Source organism: Arachis hypogaea, chromosome 8 (genome assembly GCF_003086295.3).
Source record: "Arachis hypogaea cultivar Tifrunner chromosome 8, arahy.Tifrunner.gnm2.J5K5, whole genome shotgun sequence".
Taxonomy (NCBI): domain Eukaryota; kingdom Viridiplantae; phylum Streptophyta; class Magnoliopsida; order Fabales; family Fabaceae; genus Arachis; species Arachis hypogaea.
The window spans coordinates 16685098-16705526 of record NC_092043.1 but is presented as its reverse complement, the minus strand read 5'-3'; the positions used below and the strand labels follow the sequence as shown (position 1 = coordinate 16705526).

At 31.5% G+C, this 20429-nt stretch overlaps 1 protein-coding gene across 2 annotated transcripts; it reads right to left on the bottom strand.

Annotated features, from left to right (window-relative positions):
- Nucleotides 1-16467: 16467 nt before the first annotated feature.
- On the bottom strand, nt 16468-19853 carry LOC112706344 ((S)-coclaurine N-methyltransferase). 2 transcript variants are annotated; one of them, XM_025757606.2, is made up of 8 exons: nt 19486-19853; nt 19295-19403; nt 18607-18831; nt 17652-17751; nt 17456-17566; nt 17256-17339; nt 17108-17166; nt 16468-17009 (listed from the first exon to the last, which is right to left on the bottom strand). In XM_025757606.2, the coding sequence occupies exons 1-8, from the start codon at nt 19676-19678 to the stop codon at nt 16817-16819; spliced, it is 1074 nt and encodes a 357-aa protein (XP_025613391.1). In that variant the 5' UTR covers nt 19679-19853; the 3' UTR covers nt 16468-16816. The 2 variants fall into 2 exon arrangements, with proteins under 2 accessions (XP_025613391.1, XP_025613390.1); XM_025757605.3 differs by having other exon boundaries at nt 16468-17027; nt 19486-19828.
- Between the last annotated feature and the right edge of the window lie 576 nt (nt 19854-20429).

The window sequence follows — 20429 nt, the reverse complement described above, 5'->3', positions numbered from 1 at the left end:
AGCCTCATAAATAAGTCTTTCAGTGGCCCCTCCACGCAGCTATACATCCTCCCAGAAATAAGTACCTCTCCCATCACCAATCTTCATAGACAACCCATTAATCATCTTCTGTCGTAATTGTTGTTCCTTGAACTGTATTTGGCAGATATCCTTTCATGCCCCCCGAGTAAGTAATACCTGGGATGACAGTATCACATTGGACTCAGATTATTACAAGAGCACACCACCTTCTTCTATAAGGGGCAATCCTCTTTTGAAAATCGTCACCACTACTTAAAGAGAAGGGCTGTGTTACGCACCATAGCATCTCCAACCCCTAAACCGCCCAGATTTTTGGGAGCCTGCACCACCTCCCACCTGACCATTGTCATATCATTCCTTCCATCCTCCTTACTCCAAAGAAACCTTCTTTGTAAGAAAATCAATTTCTCTGCAACAGCCTTTGGCATTTTATACAAGCTCAAGTAATAGACAAGGAGGCTGTTCAAAACAGATTTAATAAGCACCAGTTTACCGGTTATATTGAGGATTTTGGCTTTCCAGATGCTTAGCTTCTCCTCCACTTTTCTATAATGGGCTTCCAAGTCTTCACCAATCTCGGGTTCACTCCTAGCGGGATCCCTAAGTACTTCACCGGCAGAGAGGCAATCCTACACCCCAACACTCTAGACATACGCTGCACCCACTGATCATCACAGTTAATAGAAATCAAGCTAGACTTATCAAAATTAATGCTCAGTCCCGACATGAGCTCAAAACAACGAAGGATCCTCCTGTAATTCTTAATGGTCTCTTCATCAGGGGGACAGAACAATACAGTATCGTTCGCAAATTGGAGATGAGATAGCTCAACCTGATCTCTACCCACCAGTAACGGCAAAATACGCCCATTTCTCACTACCTCCCTAAGCAACCTATATAGCACGTCAACGACAAGTATAAACAGAAAAGGGGACAACGGATCACCCTGTTGCAAACCCCTTTCCATCTTAAAATGCTTAGATGGCGAACCATTTATCAGCACTGACATTGAACTCGTACTTACACACTCCATAACCCAACTCCTCCATCTCCGACCAAAGCCCATCTTTTGCAACACAAGATCTATAAAGTTCCACTTGACTCTATCGTAAGCTTTCTGGAAATCCAGCTTCATTATCACTGCTTCCTTCTTCCTCATTTTAACCCATTGAACAGTTTCGCATGTGATAAGGGCCCCATCATGAATTTTTTGTCCCTTGACAAAAGTACTTTGAGTCTCACCTACTAGTCGTGGTATGATTGCTCGCATCCTCTAAACCAGTATTTTCGAAATGACTTTATACACACAGCCTACCATACTGATCGGTCTCAGATCTTTGATTTCCTTTGCACCAGAAAATTTAGGAGCTAGCGCCACCCAAGTGAGATTTGCATCCGCCAGTAACTTAGAAGAAAAGAAGAAATCCATCACCGCCGCCGTAAATTCAGTGCCAATTTCAGACCAACACCTCTTTATAAAGTTCATGTTGTAGCCATCACTTCCAGGAGCTTTGGATGATTCGCAATCCCATACTGCTTCTTTGACCTCCTTTGGAGTCGGTTGCACTTTCAATGCTAAAGCATCCTCCTCACCAATCATTTCCACCAAACCGTCCCTGAAACCTATCAAAGGAGACTCTTCATGATGATACAACTTCTTGTAAAAGTCTCTAATCTCGATCTTGATCCTCGCTTGATTCCTTATCAGCCTTCCATTTATGAGTAGCACATCAATCCTGTTCTTTCTCCTTCTCGCAGAGGCCAAGTTGTGGAAGTATCTCGTGTTCTTATCAATGTCCTTCACATGTCTAGAACGCGACATCTGATTCCAATGTAACTCCTTCCTTACATACCATTTCTCACAACAAGTCACAAGTGCCTTTCTTCTTGCCTCCACTGTTCCATCATGAACACCATCACCCACCGCGTCGTCAATCTTCTTGATCTTTTCCTCAAATTTCATGATTTTTCTGTCCATGTTCCCAAATTTATCTTTATGCCATCTTCCCAGAGGACCTGTCATAGCCTTCAGTTTATCTGTAAATTGTGCCTCACCTAGGCCTCTCCATTCCTCCTTAACCATTCTTAGAAAATCTTCATGTGTAAACCACGAATCAAGGCTTCTGAATGGCCTCGGCCCATCTCTCTGCCTCCTACCTTCTGCTATAATTGGACAATGGTCAGACAAGCCCCTAGGACCACCACGTAGCCGAGTGTCTGAAACTTTTCCAGCCATTCCAAGCTAACCAGAACTCTATCAATATGGCTGCATGATCGACCTCTGAACCATGTAAACTTTCGATCAGTAATCGACAAGTCCACCACACCCATGTCATGTATCTAATTCTTAAAGTCTTCAACTGAAAATGGTAAGCTATCAGTACCCCGTCTTTCTTCCACCTGTACAATCTCATTGAGGTTCCTCATGAAGCAACAGAAAACCTGACATAACCCCGCAATGTAACTCAGCTCTTCCCAAACAACAAGCTTCTCATCTCTAGCATGCGCACCATATACCAAAATAAAAGCACAATAAAAATTATATTTCACTACCTCCCCTTCAACACACAACCACCTCTCCCCTTTGTGGCTATTTCTTATTTTAAAGAAGTCGTCATCACATATTAACAGCAAACCACTAGAAGCACCATTAGATTCAACAAAGTCCCACCCCACACAGCTATTTCCCCAAATTTTTGGTATATCATATTTAATCACTACCTGTCTCTTGGTCTCCACCAGGCCTAATATATTTAACTTAAATTTTCTTTTTAGGTCCTTTATCATCCTCAACTTCCCTTCACCCCTCAATCCCCTAATATTCCAAGAAGTAATAATCATTACAGTAATTATTACACACCTTTTTATGAGTTTTAGGTCTGCTTCGCCTTGCTTTTGCCCTTTGTTTCACCAACCTTTTTTTCAGGGCAATTTCTTCATTCTGTTGGTGAAGGATCGCCATTATGTCATCTTCTTTATTATACAACACTGTTCCTGACTCTGTTGCTACTTTCCAAGTTCTTTTATTTTCTGAAAGCTGCTCCTCCAAAGTCATATCCTCATTGTCAGTGGCTTCATCATCCTTACCATGCTCTACGTCTTCCTCATCTACCCTGTGTCCTGCTTCCAACATTGCTAAATTTCTACCCGTACCTGCTTTTGTACCCAGGCCAGACTTATCACACTCTTGGTCATCTTCACCATTGTCTGCATCAACTTCACTGCTTCCTTTTTCAGCATTGTTTGCTGCGCCCACAGCTCTTAGTAGATCATTGACCCCTCTACCATGAACTGCTAGTCGGCCTCCTCCCACCCCCACCATGCATCTCCTTCTCCGAGCCTTATTATTTGTGTCATCCCCACCAAAATCCGTCTCCGCACTAGGTGAAATAAGCACATCTTCTGCCTGGCCCACAATCGCCGTTGCCTTCGCTACAAGACCTTGGCCAGTGTGTCTTCTTTTCCTCCAGGTAACTCCATCTTCGATCGGCCAACAGCCGTCCCCCGATCTACGTTCAACCTGATTTACAGCTCGGGAAACAGCCACCTTTGATCGGTCTTCGTGCGGGCTCGTACGTTCTGTACCATTCTCAGAAGCCGCAGCCCCCAACTCACTGAAGGCGCCAGGCATCGAGGCTTCCTCGACTGGATAAGGGAAACCCTGTTGGCGATCACTTCCCCAGTACGCGTTCTGCATAGCCGACCTAGTACAGGTCTGACCAAGTACAGGTCCACGTTCCTCAGCAGGCCCGTGAAGCACGTCCTCTCCTCCAGCGTGCAAAAGTGAACCGGGCCTTAACCCTTCATGGCCCAAATCCATATAATAGCACCTAAGTTTGTTGAGGGGCCCCTTTTTAGGTTTAATAACATCATACATCATAACTCCCTTTCCAGGCCTATTAGGTTTACAACCGTACTCCCAGGAGATAGTCATCTCAGAATCTACTTCATTACTCACCTCATAACCCACAAAATCTGTCATGCTTTCAATATCACCTTTATTAGATTGATAAGTTACCAAGTTCAATTGATTGTGTTTTGAATTCCCATAACTCCACGCATTCAAAATTATTTCTGAATTTACCAATCTATCCCCATCTTCAACCTCCTCCAGTTGCGACTTGATAATCACTTCCGCTGCCGGATCTGAACTAGCTGGCAAGTTTGTAGGACTTGGCGACGTTATTGCTATATCATCACAGAGCTTCGTAGTTATGTTTCTCTGGTGATCACCGCTACCCTTGTCATTCCTCATTGTATCCATCTTATCATTCCTTCCATATGTTTCATATCCCACCTCTTTTACCACTATATCAAATCCATTAGTGCCAATTTTGATATGGATCCATTCTTTTATCACGTCCATCACACATGTATCAACTTGTACACGGCCAACACTAAAGGAGGTGCACAATTTAATCGCAATATCACAGCCAACCACCTCTCTCCATTGACTTTCTATTACCCTAAAAGTATCCACAGACCATGCATGTAGTGGAACCCCAAAGCACTCTAGCCACACCCTCCGAGTTTCGCTTCTCTCCGACTCGTCCCACCTCCATACGCTATGGAACAACTGCAGAAGGCTATTTATATGGAAGGTGTATGCTTCTTCTGCATTCAAGAGACTGTCAAAGGTCAATAGTGCTTTATAAGCACATATTTCACGCACCTAAATAACGTGAGGAAAATTCTTCGCAACCGATTCCTACAGTGCTCCAAAGTCAATAGCCTTCGTCGTTCCCCCAACCAAGCTTTTCTGTAGCCAGTCCAGATTTTTTTTCACCAAGGATACTTTCACCTTCTTCGTCCACCCATTGCCATGTGGATCTTGAACTTTCTTATCCTTCGCCAAAACCTTGTTGGAAGTTGTTGTGATATTCTTGTTCTCTCCTCTATCTTCCAGCATTTGACCACCCAAAGCACTTTGGGGGCCATCTCGTGGAGGAATCCTATTCGTGTCTTTCACCTCAGGCATTCTTCTGTATTTATCTTCCCCCACAAAGACATTATTGCCTCTCAATCTCATCTGATTCATCTCAGCTATAGCTTTCAAAGCTCCCCTTTCGTGGTGTATCGTATGAACGCAAAGATGTATATACCACCGTTCTTTTGTTTTCTTGATAAGTTAATGTCGTTTATGCGTCCAGTCCAACAAAATAGTTGAAACAGCTCCCTCTTCGAAACATTACCCGGGAGATTATCCACGAAAATTGAGAAGGACTCGTTCTCCAAACGTCGATACTTATCTCGATTCCAAACCCTAGGATCCTTAGTCTGACCTACCGTTCTACCCCCTCCCTGTGTTTCTGGTGCGGAATTTACAACCCCAAACTAACCGGCAAGTGCACCGGGTCGTACCAAGTAATACCTCAGGTGAGTGAGCGTCGATCCCACGAGGATTGATGGACTAAGCAACAATGGTTAAATGATTTACTTAGTTAGGCAAGCAGAAAAGAATGTTGGTATTCAAAGAGTATTAAACAATAAATTCAGAAAATTGGAAGATTGGTATGTAAATAAGTTGAAAACCAAATATAGAGAAACAGTTAAGGCTTCAGAGTTATCTATTTTCCTGATTGACTTTTCTTATTAACTATTTTAATCATGCAAGATTTAATTCATGGCAAACTATATGTGACTAGACCCTAATTCTTTAGACCTTTCTAGCCTCCTCTAAAATTCATCAACTGCCAATTTCTTGGTCAATTAATTCCAATTAGAGGGTGATGATCAAATTCCAGTTTAAATGCCACAAAAATCCTAATTACCCAAAAATAAGAGGATTATATGTCACGTATCTCGTTAAATCCAAATAATTAAAATTTAGGAGAAATTGTTTTCAAGCTATTGTTCAAGTAAAGAGTTTTTCCAAGTTATACAAGAACTCAATTAGAACATGGGTCATACTGTTCCACCCAAATTCATAAAATAAAGAATGAAAACAATTCTTGAAATATAAATTAAAACATAAATTAAAATAGAAAAATAATAATATCAATCTATACAATAGACAGAGCTTCTAACCTTAACAATGGAGGTTTAGTTGCTCATGGTTCAGAGAGAAAATAAGGATTCAAGTAAAATGTACTGAGTGGGAATGAAAAATTAACTAATGAAAAAATCTTCCTTTTATATCTGATCCTAATAAATTTAAATCCTAATTTTTAAAATTAAATAATATCTTTTCCTATTTTAAAATAAAACAAGTGTATTAACCCGTGACATGCACGTGATAAGATTGAAATTATAATTTTAAATTATTTTGTTAAGATTAATTTAAATTATAATAATTTGATTAATAAAAATATAACATGTTATGTATTATTTGTTTTTTCTTAAGCTAGTGTTAAATATATTAACTTTAAAATAGTTATTAATTGGTTTTAGTAATCTACTTTTTTCAATAAATCAAACATATATACTCAATGTGACCATAAATAACTTAATAATACTTAGACCCACCAACAAATTTTATATGTTGTTTTACTGTCAACTAAGAACATATCAAAATTAACTCAAAATAAATAAAAAATTATTAGAGAATTCAAATTTACAAAATTTTTTAATAAACAATAAATAATTTAAATCTACTAAAAAAACAACTCAATACTTTTCTTTGATGCCTGCAAAACATATACTTGAAATAATATTATATCAATATTAGTATACAGTTTTACAATCATCGACCGTATTTATTATACATGACTCCTTCTTAAAAGTTATTCTATACACGTGTGCAGTCGGAAGATAAATTACTGGACTTTATTTTATTTTCTAAATTATTATAATTATGCATTATTCATTAAATGATAATTGTAATATTGTAATATAATTATAATAAATATATTTTTCAAAATAAATTTAGAAGAGAGAATAGTACTTTCATTTTGGAGGAAAAATGAATTCATAAGGAATTGACACCTCACTTTTATTAGTTGATAATGTATTAAATATTGATTTTATATAATTATAATAAAAATATTTCTCTAAATTAGTATAATCATGCATTATTCGTTAAATGTTAATTGTAATATAATTATAATAAATATATTTTTCTAAAATAAATTTAGAAAAGAAAATAATGATTTCATTTTAGAGAAAAAATGAATTCATGAGAAATTAACACCTCACTTTTATTAGTTGGAGAAAAAATTCAGTTTGAGTATATTTTGTCATTATTATACATTTTTCGCTAATCATATATCCATTGTTTTCTTTTCTTTGTTTCAACATTTTGAACCTGGGCTTAACTTCTCGTAGTTCTCACTTTTCAGTTATTCTATTAGATGTAATTGATAACTATTGAAATTCTTTGATGGGATAAGTATTGTTTTGATCCCTCACGTTGAGGGTCGGAATCGAACCCGTCCCTGATGTATATTTTGATTTAAAATCATCCTTAAAGTCGTATTTAAATTTAAAATCGTCCTTTCTAATAAAATTTTTTAATTTATTCTTAAACTGCCCCTAAAATAAAAAAAATTATAAAATTAAAAAAAACGTGTTGGGGGAAGAAAAGGGTTTACAAAGGGGGAGGGGAGGGAAAGGGGGAAGGGGGAAAAGGGAAGGGGGAGGGGGGACAGCGGGGGGACGGTGCCGGCAGCAAAGAGAGGGAGGAGGGGAAGTGGAAGAAGCCGGAGAAGAAGAGGAAGAAAATGAAGGGGACGCGGGTTCGGGGTGGGGGGAAGGGGAAAGGGGAAGGGGGATGGTGGCGGAAGGGGGTAGGGGGAATGGACGCGGGGTGGGGGGAAGAGGAGAGGGGGAGGAGGAGGGGGAAGGGGAAAGGGGGGAGAGGGACGGCGAGCCATTGCCGTTGGAGTCCGCCTCGCCGCCTCCGCCTCACCGCCTCACGTCGCCGCCTCCGCCTCGCTTCTGCCACCTCCGCCTCACCGCCTCACGTCGCCGCCTCCGCCTCGCTTCTGCCGCCTCCGCCTCCACCTCACGCCTTGCTTCTGCTTTCTTGCTTTCTGTTTCTGTGTGGTGTTATTTCTGTTTCTGTTTGGTGTTATTTTCTGCTTTTTTGTGGTGGTCTTGGTGGTGGTGGTGGTGGTGGTTGGTGGTGGTTGTGGTTGTGGTGGTGTTGGTGTTGGTGTTGTTGTTGGTGTTGGTGTTAGTGGTGGTGCGGGTGGTGGTGTTGGTGGTGGTTGTGGTGGTGGTTGTGGTGGTGGTGCTGGTGCTGGTGGAGGACGTAATTATGCTGGTATTGGTGAGGGTATTTTTGTCTAAAAATATTAAAAGGACGATTTTAATAAAAAAAAAGTTAAGTATGATTCTAAATCGAAAATTACGTTAGGGACGGGTTCGATTCTGACCCTCAACGTGAGGGACCAAAACAATACTTATCCCTTCTTTGATTAATATAGGAGAAAAATATATTATTATATGATAGAATTAATATGAGTATATTTTATTATTAAATCAATAAAGTTAATATAAAATAAAATTATACATAAAAAAACAAAGAAAATAAAACTAAAATAGCAAAAGTGAAAAAAAAACTTTTTTTTATAATTTTGTTTTGTCATTTTTATGTATAGAAGATTAGAAAATAGTAAATTTTTAACTAAATTAATTTATATTTGTTGTATTCAATTTAAATAAGTAATAAATTATCTTATTTTAATTTATTCCTTAAATTTATATATCATAAAAATTAAATCAAATAATTAATATACATAATTTTAAATTGTGTGATACTTAAATATATATTCAAATGAATTAGTTGATATAATTAATTCATCATAACGAATTGACTTTAATGAGTTAAACAAAATAAAGTAGAAGCATCTTACGTTGATTCTATCGTTAAAGGTAAAAGTTCGATTTTTATATAATAGAATAGATAGAATAGATAATATAATAGATGGCGAAAAAGAGAAAGATAAATATTTTAGATCTTAAGTTGTTTCATTTGGATGTTGCAATGTGGGTATCACATTATTTTACTTATTCTACCCTATGAATCCTTTTGTAACTTTATTTCCGCATCAATGGAATTTCACTATCTTTGAGTACTAAATTAAAATTCAAAAATGAAACTGAAAAAAAAATAAAGAGTATAAAATTATTGATTCAAAAACACTCTAAATAATAAAAAGCCAAATTAATTTTAATATTAAATTCATTAATACGATTTTAATTTTATATAATAGTTAGAAAATAGATTAGTAAAAGCAAATGGAAGAATGGCTTTAATTAGTATTTGATAAAATATTTATTTAGAATAATTAAAAAATATAAAATTATGATATTATTAAAAATAATACATTTTTATGTTAAAAATTATATTTAAATAAAATATTTATAAAATATAAAATTTAGAGTAACATAGCTTCATGAACATTAATCATTAATCAATTATGAACTAACATAAAATTATAATATAATTTATTTATGAAAAAATAATCAATAATTAATATTAATAATATAACAATCATACAAACACTTTGATTAAAAGTATGAGTGGTTAATTATTATTCATTATTAATAATATTTTGTTCATAATAAAAACTGAAAATATAATTATTCAGATTTAGATTTTAGAAAAATAAACGTATAAGTAACAAATGATCTATTTTATCATGTATATTATAAATTAATGAATTAAACTAACTGATATAATGAATTATAATTAATTAATTGGTATAAATTATAATAAATTATATGATATTTAAAAAGAAAATAAAATGAATAAAAAAATAGAAGAATAGAAGACTATAATAAAATAAATTGAATGTAAGTTTTTTTTTTTTTACAAATTTTATATCACACTTGATATCCAATGAAAGAGTAATTGGTAAATGTATGGTATTTTCTTCTAGCATATATGGTCTTTAATTTTATAATGATAAAATAAAAATAGAATGAATAAAATTTTGCATTTTTATATTAGAAATAGAATTTGATATTTATCCTAATAAAATTAATTAACTAATTAGTTATATTTAAATAAATAAAATAAATTAAATAAAAATATTTTTAAGAATTAATCAAATCAATTAGTCAATACAAATAATTAGTATAATTAATTTTATTTGATTTATTGAATTCAAAAAATAAATTAAAAAATAATTGATTGAATTAATTAGTTGATATAATTAATTTATTATAATTGATTGGATTTATTGAATTAAAAAAAATAAATAGAAAAACATAGGAGACAATGATTTTTTTAACTAAATTAATATGTATTTATTGTATTTAATTAGTATAAGTAACAAATTATCTATGTTATTATGTACCTTATAAATTAATGAATTAAAAAATTGATATAATAAATTACAATTATTTGATTGATATAAATTATAATAAATCGTGTAATATTTAAATACCTAATCAAATCAATTAGTTGATATAATTAATTTACTGTAATAAATTGTATTCAATGAGTTATAAAAAATAAATTAAGAAACACGCTAATTATAAAAAAGTATGTCACGCCCATCATGAAGTGCAGAAATTCAATTTTTATTTAATAAAAATATATATTCTTATATATGTTATAGAAATATGATTTGATTCTATGAACTTGCTTTTTTTTTTTAACTTGCCACCTATATTCAGCATGGAATTTTAATTTTTCTAAAATAAATTTAGAAGAGAGAATAGTACTTTCATTTTGGAGAAAAAATAAATTCATGAAGAATTGACACCTCGCTTTCATTAGTTGATAATGCATTAAATATTAATTTTATATAATTATAATAAATATATTTTCCTAAATTAGTATAATTATACATTATTCATGAATAGTGCTTTCATTTTAGAAGAAAAATGAATTTATGAAAAATTGACACCTCACTTTAATTAGTTAGGGAAAAATACAATTTTAGTATATTAAGTAGAAGTATATTATTATTATTATTATTATTATTATTATTATTATTATTATTATTATTATTATTATTATTAAAATATTTTTTATTGATAATTGATAAGTAGTTTAATAATGTATTAAATATGGAGTTTATATAATTATAATAAAGATATTTTCCTAAATTAGTATAATTATGCATTATTCATTAAATGCATTCATTTTGGAGGGAAAATGAATTCATGAGGAATTCACACCTCACTCTCATTAGTTGAGAAAAAACTCAATTTTAATATATTAAGTAGATTATATAAATAGAAATATTTGCTAAGTATATATAAAAGAGGAGATATATAATTATATATAATATAATTGCTATATATGTAACAGATATAAATTGTTATAATTATAGAGACTTACTATAATTATATTAAATTTAATTATGAATATAAATAAATAAATGTGATAATAATTAATATTTTTTTCTTTTTTATATTTAATATTTACCGTAAATATAAAAAATATTGAGAAAAAAGTAGATACTGACTTTATTTTAATTTATTTTACGTCATGAATTTCTTTACTAAAATTAATGGAGGAAAAAAAATCTTTATGATTATATATGAATCTCAATCACAATAAATAAGATGAATCGGTTGAGTAACTAACAAATTTAACGGATAAATGTTATTTTTCATTTATGAAAAAATGAAGTAACATGCATGCGTATATTAATATAGGAAGAATATATACTCACAGCTTTAAAATCTTCAAGAATATTCGATTGTATTATCCTTTAAAGCAAAAATTCTATCTTTTATTTTTATTAAATATTTATATTAATTCAATTAGATGAATATTTTAATAAAAAAAGATTATTATTATTATTATTATTATTATTGAATAATAAGGATAATTATTGTTATTAATATTAAATTGGTTATTAATATATATATATATATATTGAATTATCATTAATATTAATTAGTTATTTATATATATATATATATATATTCTATAATTGTGTAATAATATTTTCTTTCATTTGTTAACTAATTAAATTTAGTTATTTATATTAAATATATTTAATGATTACTAAAAATTAATCATATAATTATCATTATTAATAACCAATTATTCATAATCAAGTTATATTTCTCTAAAATATAATTTTTTATCTTTTTGTTGTTATTATTATTATTATATAGGTCACCTTTAAGATAATAACTTGTCATCAATAAAATTTTAGGATAATAAATAAAAAATAGAATTATACCAATATAATTAAAATCAATATAATTAAAATAGTTAAAAATATTTTTGATTGATAATTAGGTTAATAATACATTAATTATTAATTTTATATAATTATAATAGAGATATTTTTCTAAATTAGTATAATTATGAATTATTCATTAAATGCTAAGTATAATATTGTTATATAATTATAATTAAGATAATTTTTTGAAATAAATTTAAAAGAGATTAGTATAATTATAATAAAGAGATTATCTTAAATTAGTATAATTATGTATCATTCATTACATACTAATTATAATATAATTATATCAATTAAAGATAATTTTTAAAAATAAATTTAAAAGAGACAAATAGTGTAATCATTTTGGAAAGAAAATGGGTTCACGAGAAAGTGACACCTTACTTTCATTAATTGGGGGAAAACTCAGTTTTAGTATATTAAATAGAAGTAGATTGGTATAAATTATAATAAAGTATATAATATTTAAAAAGAAAATAAAACGAATAAGAAGAAAATAAAAATAAATAGAATAGACAGAAGACTACAATAAAATAAATTGAATGTGAGAGTTTTTTTTGTACATTTCATATCACATCCGTTTCGATAATAATAATAATAATAAATAAAAATACGTCAACTTGATATTTAAGAAAAAATGATGAGATAAAATTATAATACAGTTCTAAAGTAAAAGTTTAAATTAGAACATAATATCATTACACAATATATATTGAAAGTGATTTCACACTACAATATATCACAAATAGGTAATGACTTAAATTTAAATACGAAACATTTTTTATTTATGCATACATGATAATACCATGGTCTATAAATACTTCATAGATAGCATATCTTATAGAGCTCCGAATGATGAGCACGAAAGTTGGAGAGTGTGGTAGTTTGTATCCACGATAGTTGTCTTCTTGCAACGACGCCTCATAGGAAGAAAAAGAATTGTTGTAAAAGCTATCAAATGAAAGAGTAATTGGTAAACGAATGATATTTTTTTCTATAGCATACATGGTCTTTTATAGTGGTAAAATAAAAATGGAAGGAATTAAATTTTATATTTTTATATTAGGAATAGAATTTGATATTTATCCTAATAAAATTATTATTATTATCAATATAAATAGGTTAACAACTTGCCACTAATAAAATCATTGGATAATGAATAAGAATTAGAAGGATATGAATATAATTAAAATGAATATATAATTAAAATATTTAAAAATATTTTTGATTGATAATTAGTTTAATGATGCATTAAATATTGATTTTATATAATTTAATAAAGATATTTTCCTAAATTAGTATAATTATGCATTATTCATTAAAATAATTAAAAATATTTTTTATCAATAATTGATAAGTAGTTTAATAATGCATTAAATATTGATTTTATATAATTAAAATAAAGATATTTTCCTAAATTAGTATAATTATGCATTATTCATTAAATGCATTCATTTTGGAGGGAAAATGGGTTCACGAGAAAGTGACACCTCACTTTCATCAATTAAGGGAAAACCCAATTTTAGTATATTAAGTAGATTTGAATCAGAATTAATTATGGCAATCAGCAAGTCTTCAATTGATGGATGGGGACCACTTGATTCATTCACTTTGCAGCATAGTTGTCAGAACCGAACCGATCAAGCTATTGGGTCACTGGTTCAACTGGTGGGTCACTGGTTGAACCGGTTAACCCGGTCCTATGTAAATAAAAAATAAAATATAGGAAAAAAATTAGAATTAAAAATTTAAAATACATATTTTACTAATATTTTAAAAATATCTAGCTATTCTAAACAATATGGAACAGAAACAATAAGTATTTTGTTAATTTTACTCTATTATAAATATTTTTATTTTGTTTTTATATTAAAATAAGTATTATTTTCGAATTTTAATAATTTATTAATTAGTTTATATCTATTATACTATTATATAATTATGAAAAAAATAATAAGTGAATTTATAATTACTGTTAAATAAAAATATAATTAATTTAAAAATGAGTGAGCTTATAATTAAAATTAAAATAAATTAAATAAAAATAAATTATTTACCAAAAGATATTAATATATATTTTAATTTGTATCTATATTAGTATAAGACAAGGTAGCCTGTGGACATAGCTACCTTTTATTTCCTGGAGGGATGAGGTTCAACTCCAACTGCTTCATTTTGAGGAGATTTTAAATTGTTCCGGTTAGATAATTAATTCTTGATTAAACTCAACAATTTAAGTGCAAATTCACTAGAAAAAGATAAAAAAGATGCCATCAGTTTTCCACCCACACACACTCTCTCTCATCACTCTCACCTACCTAAATATTATTAAAAACTTCTTTGAACACGACATTTGTGGTTGATGATTTTGGATTGCTATTTTTGTCTCGAATTAGAACAGTTTAAACTATTGCGACTCTTAACTCTTGACAAAACAACAAAAAGTTGTCCATAGGTGAACACTAATTTTGACAAGTCCTACATGTGATAATGATTTACCACATAGTAAAATTCTGAAATACCTTAGTTTTTCAATATTTTTCTCCTCTTTATCTAGTATTTCGTCAGCCAATAATATCGAAGTTGCATTTCAAATACGATTTGATTTGCCAACACTATTACATATTAATAGCATCACAAATAGTTTTCTTAATTGCTGACTAGACTTCAATTTAGAATTTATTTGACCTAATTTCATAAACTTACCATGTTATCAGCTAATTAGAACTACTAAAATAACTAATTCAAAATTTTCAAATGACAAATTTGATTAAAAAATTTTATTAACAACTAATTTAAAAAATAAGTGATTTTTTAGAGACTAAATGACTATTTATTCTAATTTTGTATTTATTATTTAGAGTTTTAGACACTACCGAAAAAAAGAAAAAAAATGATTAAACCTTGAACAAGGTTTTATAATATGATGACACGTGATGTGTGCGGCGGCAGAGAGGAGTGTTGAAATTTTTTCGCCACCGCCGCACTGAGACAGACTCCAGAGAGAGAGGGAGACTGCGTTCTGCGTTGTAGCTCTAATCAATGAAATGAAAGAGAAGAAAACAAGTTCCAAATCCTCTTCTTCAACCTCTCCTTGTTCCCATCTTAGAGACGCATACAACAATTGCTTCAACAGGTTTCATCTACATCAAATCAAGCTATTCACCAATCCTCCTTCTATTCTTATCAATCACCTTTTATTTACTATCTTAAACCCTAATTTCATTCTTCAAGGTGGTACTCGGAGAAATTCATGAAGGGTCATTGGGACAAACAAGAATGTGTTGCGGAGTGGCAAAAGTACAGAGCTTGCCTTTCTGTATGTCCTCTTCTATTCTTTTTGTTTTATTTGTTTCTTTAATTTGTCGAATGAAATGAACCATGAGCTTTTTTTTTCTTTTTCTGTAAATTTGGACAGCAACATTTGGATGATAAACTCCTCAGTCATTTCTTGGAAGCTGAACAAATTGATCAAACCCATTTGAGTAAACCTTCTAATGAGTAAGGTGATGATGATTCCTTCACTCATTAACTACCATTTTTATTCTTTAGGTTCATAGGTAGGTATTGAATAATTAGTAATCAATCATGTTAAGTGTATAGTATGGTATACCCACCAAATATAAAATATACATTCAAAATAAGGTAAACAATAAATATAGCAACATAGTATTTTGAGTGAATACCCAACCCGGTCTCTGACAATTACTTCGAAAGGATAACGAGACTTGACAAAAAAAAAATACCCAATCCGACTCCTGTTCTTTGGTTTTTGGGTTTGATCAGCCCCTGAACAAAAAAAAAAACATTGACTTTTTTTAGCACAGGGGCTAATCAGTCTCATAAAAATAAAGCTCAAGGGCTGAATTGAGTATTTTGTTTTCAAGGGCCTCGTTGTCTTTTGAGATAATTGTCAGGAGCTGTTTATAGTTTTTTCTCTAGTATTTTTTGTGTGCACATAGTATTTTTTTTATTAGCAACTAGCCAAGTAAGTTCAATGCTAGAAATTTAGCAACATAGGTTAAAATCCTTCATATAGGCTATAGCATGATGGATGGAACCAAAGTAATGCAAACACTGAGATATCAAGTTACAAGATTTGCAGCTGCAGAATTTATATGTTCTACTAATTTTGGGTTTGAAAATTTGATGCAGAAAGAAGCTTATCCATGTGAAGGCCAATCTTGATGTGGTATCATGCTCCGGTACCTGTTTGTTAGGTCTTTGAACAGAGCAAGTGATCTTGGAGGCTGCAATCTATTTTCTAGACAAGGAAATGTAAAGAACAGATGAAATTTAAGGATTCAATATCCTATTTTTAACCTCGGATAAATTTGTCTCTTGGACCACATTTTCAAAATAAAATATTTATCTATTCTATATAACATTTTGGAGATGAACTTATAAATCAGAATCAGTGTAAAGATATAGTACTAGTTTAAGAGGAACCACCAGTGTTGATATTGGCATTAGGTTCCTTATTTAAAAAAAGATTGAGACATACTACATGATGGGCAACCAAATAGAATCTAAAGATGATAAAATTACAGAACAATTAGTAAGGCATGAAAATGTTGGGGAACCAATATTTTTTCTCTTATTTGTCTTGTATTTGAGTTAACACTAGCCAACTCTCTATTTTATTCTAATAAAATATTGGTACCCTAGCAATCTCCTTTTGTCATTTCGGCTCTTATTTTTTATTTCTTTTTGAAAAGGAAGTGTGCAACCATCCATTCTTCACCATCATTGTATCCAAAGAGTTCTGCAACAGCTATAAAGAATGTTCTCCAATATACTGTCCACTTAACAGCTGAATCCTTGCCATACGTTGATTCCATAATAGGCTTTATGGTGGTTATATTCTTGTCCATTCTTTTGAGCCATTCTTCACTGCAGGATATGTTCTTGCTTCAATTCAAATTAGCTTTAAAATCAAATTAACCATGGATGGAATATAACAAGATTGCTGTAAAATAATTTATTTTAACCTGGTCTGTGCATAGTGTTTTCCATTTACTAGCCAATGGTTGAGGACAGTAACATCATCCTGCATACATGAGTCATATGTTAGCTAAATCTGAATGCAATTTATAAGTGATTTGAACAAAAATAAAAGAAGTTACATAGCAAGCTCACTTGGAAATAAAGTAGTAGATTTGCTGAAGGCATAGTTCCTCCTGTGAAGAAGTATCTAGTGATCCAGTCATCATCATTTTTGTCCTATACACACATATGAAAACCTTACTAGTTTTACTAATGTACTGTGTTATAGACAAATCAACCAAGAAATCAAGATGGTTAAGTTGTTTATCAATATTATATCAGGTTTAATTTACCTCAAAATGATAAGCAAATACTTTGTGGCAGAAATAATGAACAAATAAAAGGCTATCCTCTTTCATCCATGAGGATATCTTCTTGAGAAGATCTTTATAGTTCTTCATATGCTGCATCAAGGTCAATACTGACTTTAGAATTTGAGCAGGTACAGATTCAATGCAGATTATGAATTGTATGCGCTCAGATTCTAACCTCAAACATTTCTATGGAAAATATTCTGTCATAGGAACCTTCCATTTCAAACGTGCTAATATCTGCAACAATGATGTCCAAATTCTGCAGCTGAAGATCCCTGACAATACAACAGATGGAATAAAGTGATATTTTATTATCATGCAATTGAAGCTAAATGTAGAAGCCATATGTAATGCTGCGTTTGTTTGATGAGACAGAGACACTAATACATAGACATGGTGGTACACGTCCATCGTTTGTTTGCTGAGACACGGATTTTTTAAGGACACGGTGACACACAAACGTACATAAAATACATGTATTTAGTGTCTTTCAAAAAAGATGAGACACGGAGACACATTAATGAGACACAAATATTTACTCTTTTATCCTTAGTAATTTACTCTTATCCTTATTCCATTGGTGATGATATAAGGGTAAAATTGATATTTAGTTTATAATACATGTATTTAGTGTCTTTCAAAAAAGATGAGACACGGAGACACATTAATGAGACACAAATATTTACTCTTTTATCCTTAGTAATTTACTCTTATCCTTATTCCATTGGTGATGATATAAGGGTAAAATTGATATTTAGTTTATAATACATGTATTTAGTGTCTTTCAAAAAAGATGAGACACGGAGACACATTAATGAGACACAAATATTTACTCTTTTATCCTTAGTAATTTACTCTTATCCTTATTCCATTGGTGATGATATAAGGGTAAAATTGATATTTAGTTTATACTGTGTGTTTCGTTCAGTATCAACAAACACAATAAAAAATTCGTATATCTTTGTGTATATGTCTCTTTGTGTGTTTATGTCTGTGTCCATATATTTAAAAGACAATAAACAAACCCAATCTAAGTCATCTAGTCAAATTATTTGTAAACTATATGACAAACACATTAATTGCATAAAGCACATGAAATGAAAGTATATAATATCAAAAGGAATGTGTACCGGGACTGCTCATCAATATAAGCCTTTTGGGTTGCGGAATTGCATATTCCTGTAACCTTGCAGTTACTGTATTTCTTGGCAATGTAAAGAGCCAGTGAACCCCAACCACATCCAACATCAAGGACTGTGTGACCATCTTTCAGGTTTGATCTCTCACAATAGAGTTCTAACATTGCTTCTTCAGCATCTTCCAGCGTCTGAGAGTCAGAAGAGAAGTAACAGCAACTGCACCAGTACATCCATATAGGGTATGTTATATTAACCATATAGGTTCTCTGTGTGTCTTACTATTTTATATTTTTTATGCACAAGAAGGGTAGTCCAGTACACAAGTATTCCGTGTTAATGCAGAGTTCGAAAAAGGATCGCACCCAAAATGTATAATGTAGATAGTTAGTTAATTACATTGGTGGATGTTTCCACCATTTGAACCCGTGACTTTGAGGTCACACAGAGACCACTCAACCGAAGACTCTACTTCTTTTTCATGCAAAGGAACATGCCCTTTTATATACATTATGCAACAAAGAGGATTCATTTATAACTAAATTTTACACACACTTTATTTTTCAAAGAAACAGCACTATTATGCACGTACATGAGTTCTAACCATAATAATTGCAGTGTTCTCTTCCAATTTGAAGTTACAATTGTGTGAATTAATGAAGATTAAGATAAAAGGAATGACCTGTATTTGAGATTGGTTCCAAGGACGAGCTTGAAGAAAGAGGTTGGCAATTCATAGTGTTGAGATTTGGGCTTATCAGTGTTGACTGCGATAGGCATCTCTCGCAAAGCTGAAGGAGGGATGAGGAAAGTGAAATGCGTTAAATATGAAATGGAAGCAGTTAGTTAGAAAGAGAAGAGAAGAGAAGAGACAATGAGCAAAATGGAGGAGGTCAGAGAGCTGAAGGTGGGAGGAAGGCCTGTAGGAAGAGCGGAGGCGCGTGGACAAAAGGACGCGAGTGAGTGTCCGAATGAGTGCATCTGGGAGGAGGTTGCGCTCAAGTGACGCCAGCATAAACTTCACGGTGGTATCATACGGCAGTTTCAATAACCCTTTGCCTTCCATCGCCACGCGCTGTGTTTTCTTTTCTCTTTCTTGGTAGTTGCTACGTACCTCGTATCACGTTATCGCTTTATATTGCTCTTCGTCTCCTCCCTACGTTTCTGCCTTTTTATTTTTTTATTTTATTTTTCTCTCATTTGAAAAGATTGGGCTGGGCAGCTGGGCTCTTCCTATTTCATTTCGGGACTAATTGCGTCAAGTCCTTTTTCTACTTTTCGGCCTAGGCAACGTAATCTATATTAACAGCTAATAGAAGTAACGTGCTTCTGCAGTACCCGAGTAATTAATTATTGGACTTTCGATTTGATGGATACTCTAGTGCAAACAAAAAAAAAGCTAATAGATATAACCAATTTAAATTTTTCGATTAACTCATTCATCTAGAATTTAAATTTTGTTTTATACATACAGTAATTTATTGGTCAATAATAAATGTTTAAATAAAATTTTAATGGATTAATTTTTAATTTGTTTGGCGGAAAAATAATACTTGATCTCTTGAAAAGAAAGATATCGTAAAAAAAAATGTGATTTCTTAACAATTAAAGCACTTTAATTTTGATCTTGAAGCAGAATACGAAGAACTATAGTATATAAACATCTGTCACAAAAACACATACTTAACGCTTGAGTTGACTTGTGATATAATATATATTGTTAATAAGTTATAACGCTGAGCCATTTTGGATTATTATCATTATGATAAAGAATAAGAAACCAACGTTCTAGAAAATTTAATGTAATAAATGTGTAT

Excerpts from the sequence above, each read along its gene's own strand:
- LOC112706344 (XM_025757605.3), bottom strand. The coding sequence starts at position 19,678 with ATGGAAGGCAAAGGGTTATTGAAACTGCCGTATGATACCACCGTGAAG. Across the intron at positions 18,832-19,294 it reads GGAACCAATCTCAAATACAG|TTGCTGTTACTTCTCTTCTG; the intron begins GTCATTCCTTTT and ends GTACTGGTGCAG. Across the intron at positions 17,340-17,455 it reads TATTTGCTTATCATTTTGAG|GACAAAAATGATGATGACTG; the intron begins GTAAATTAAACC and ends ATGTGTGTATAG.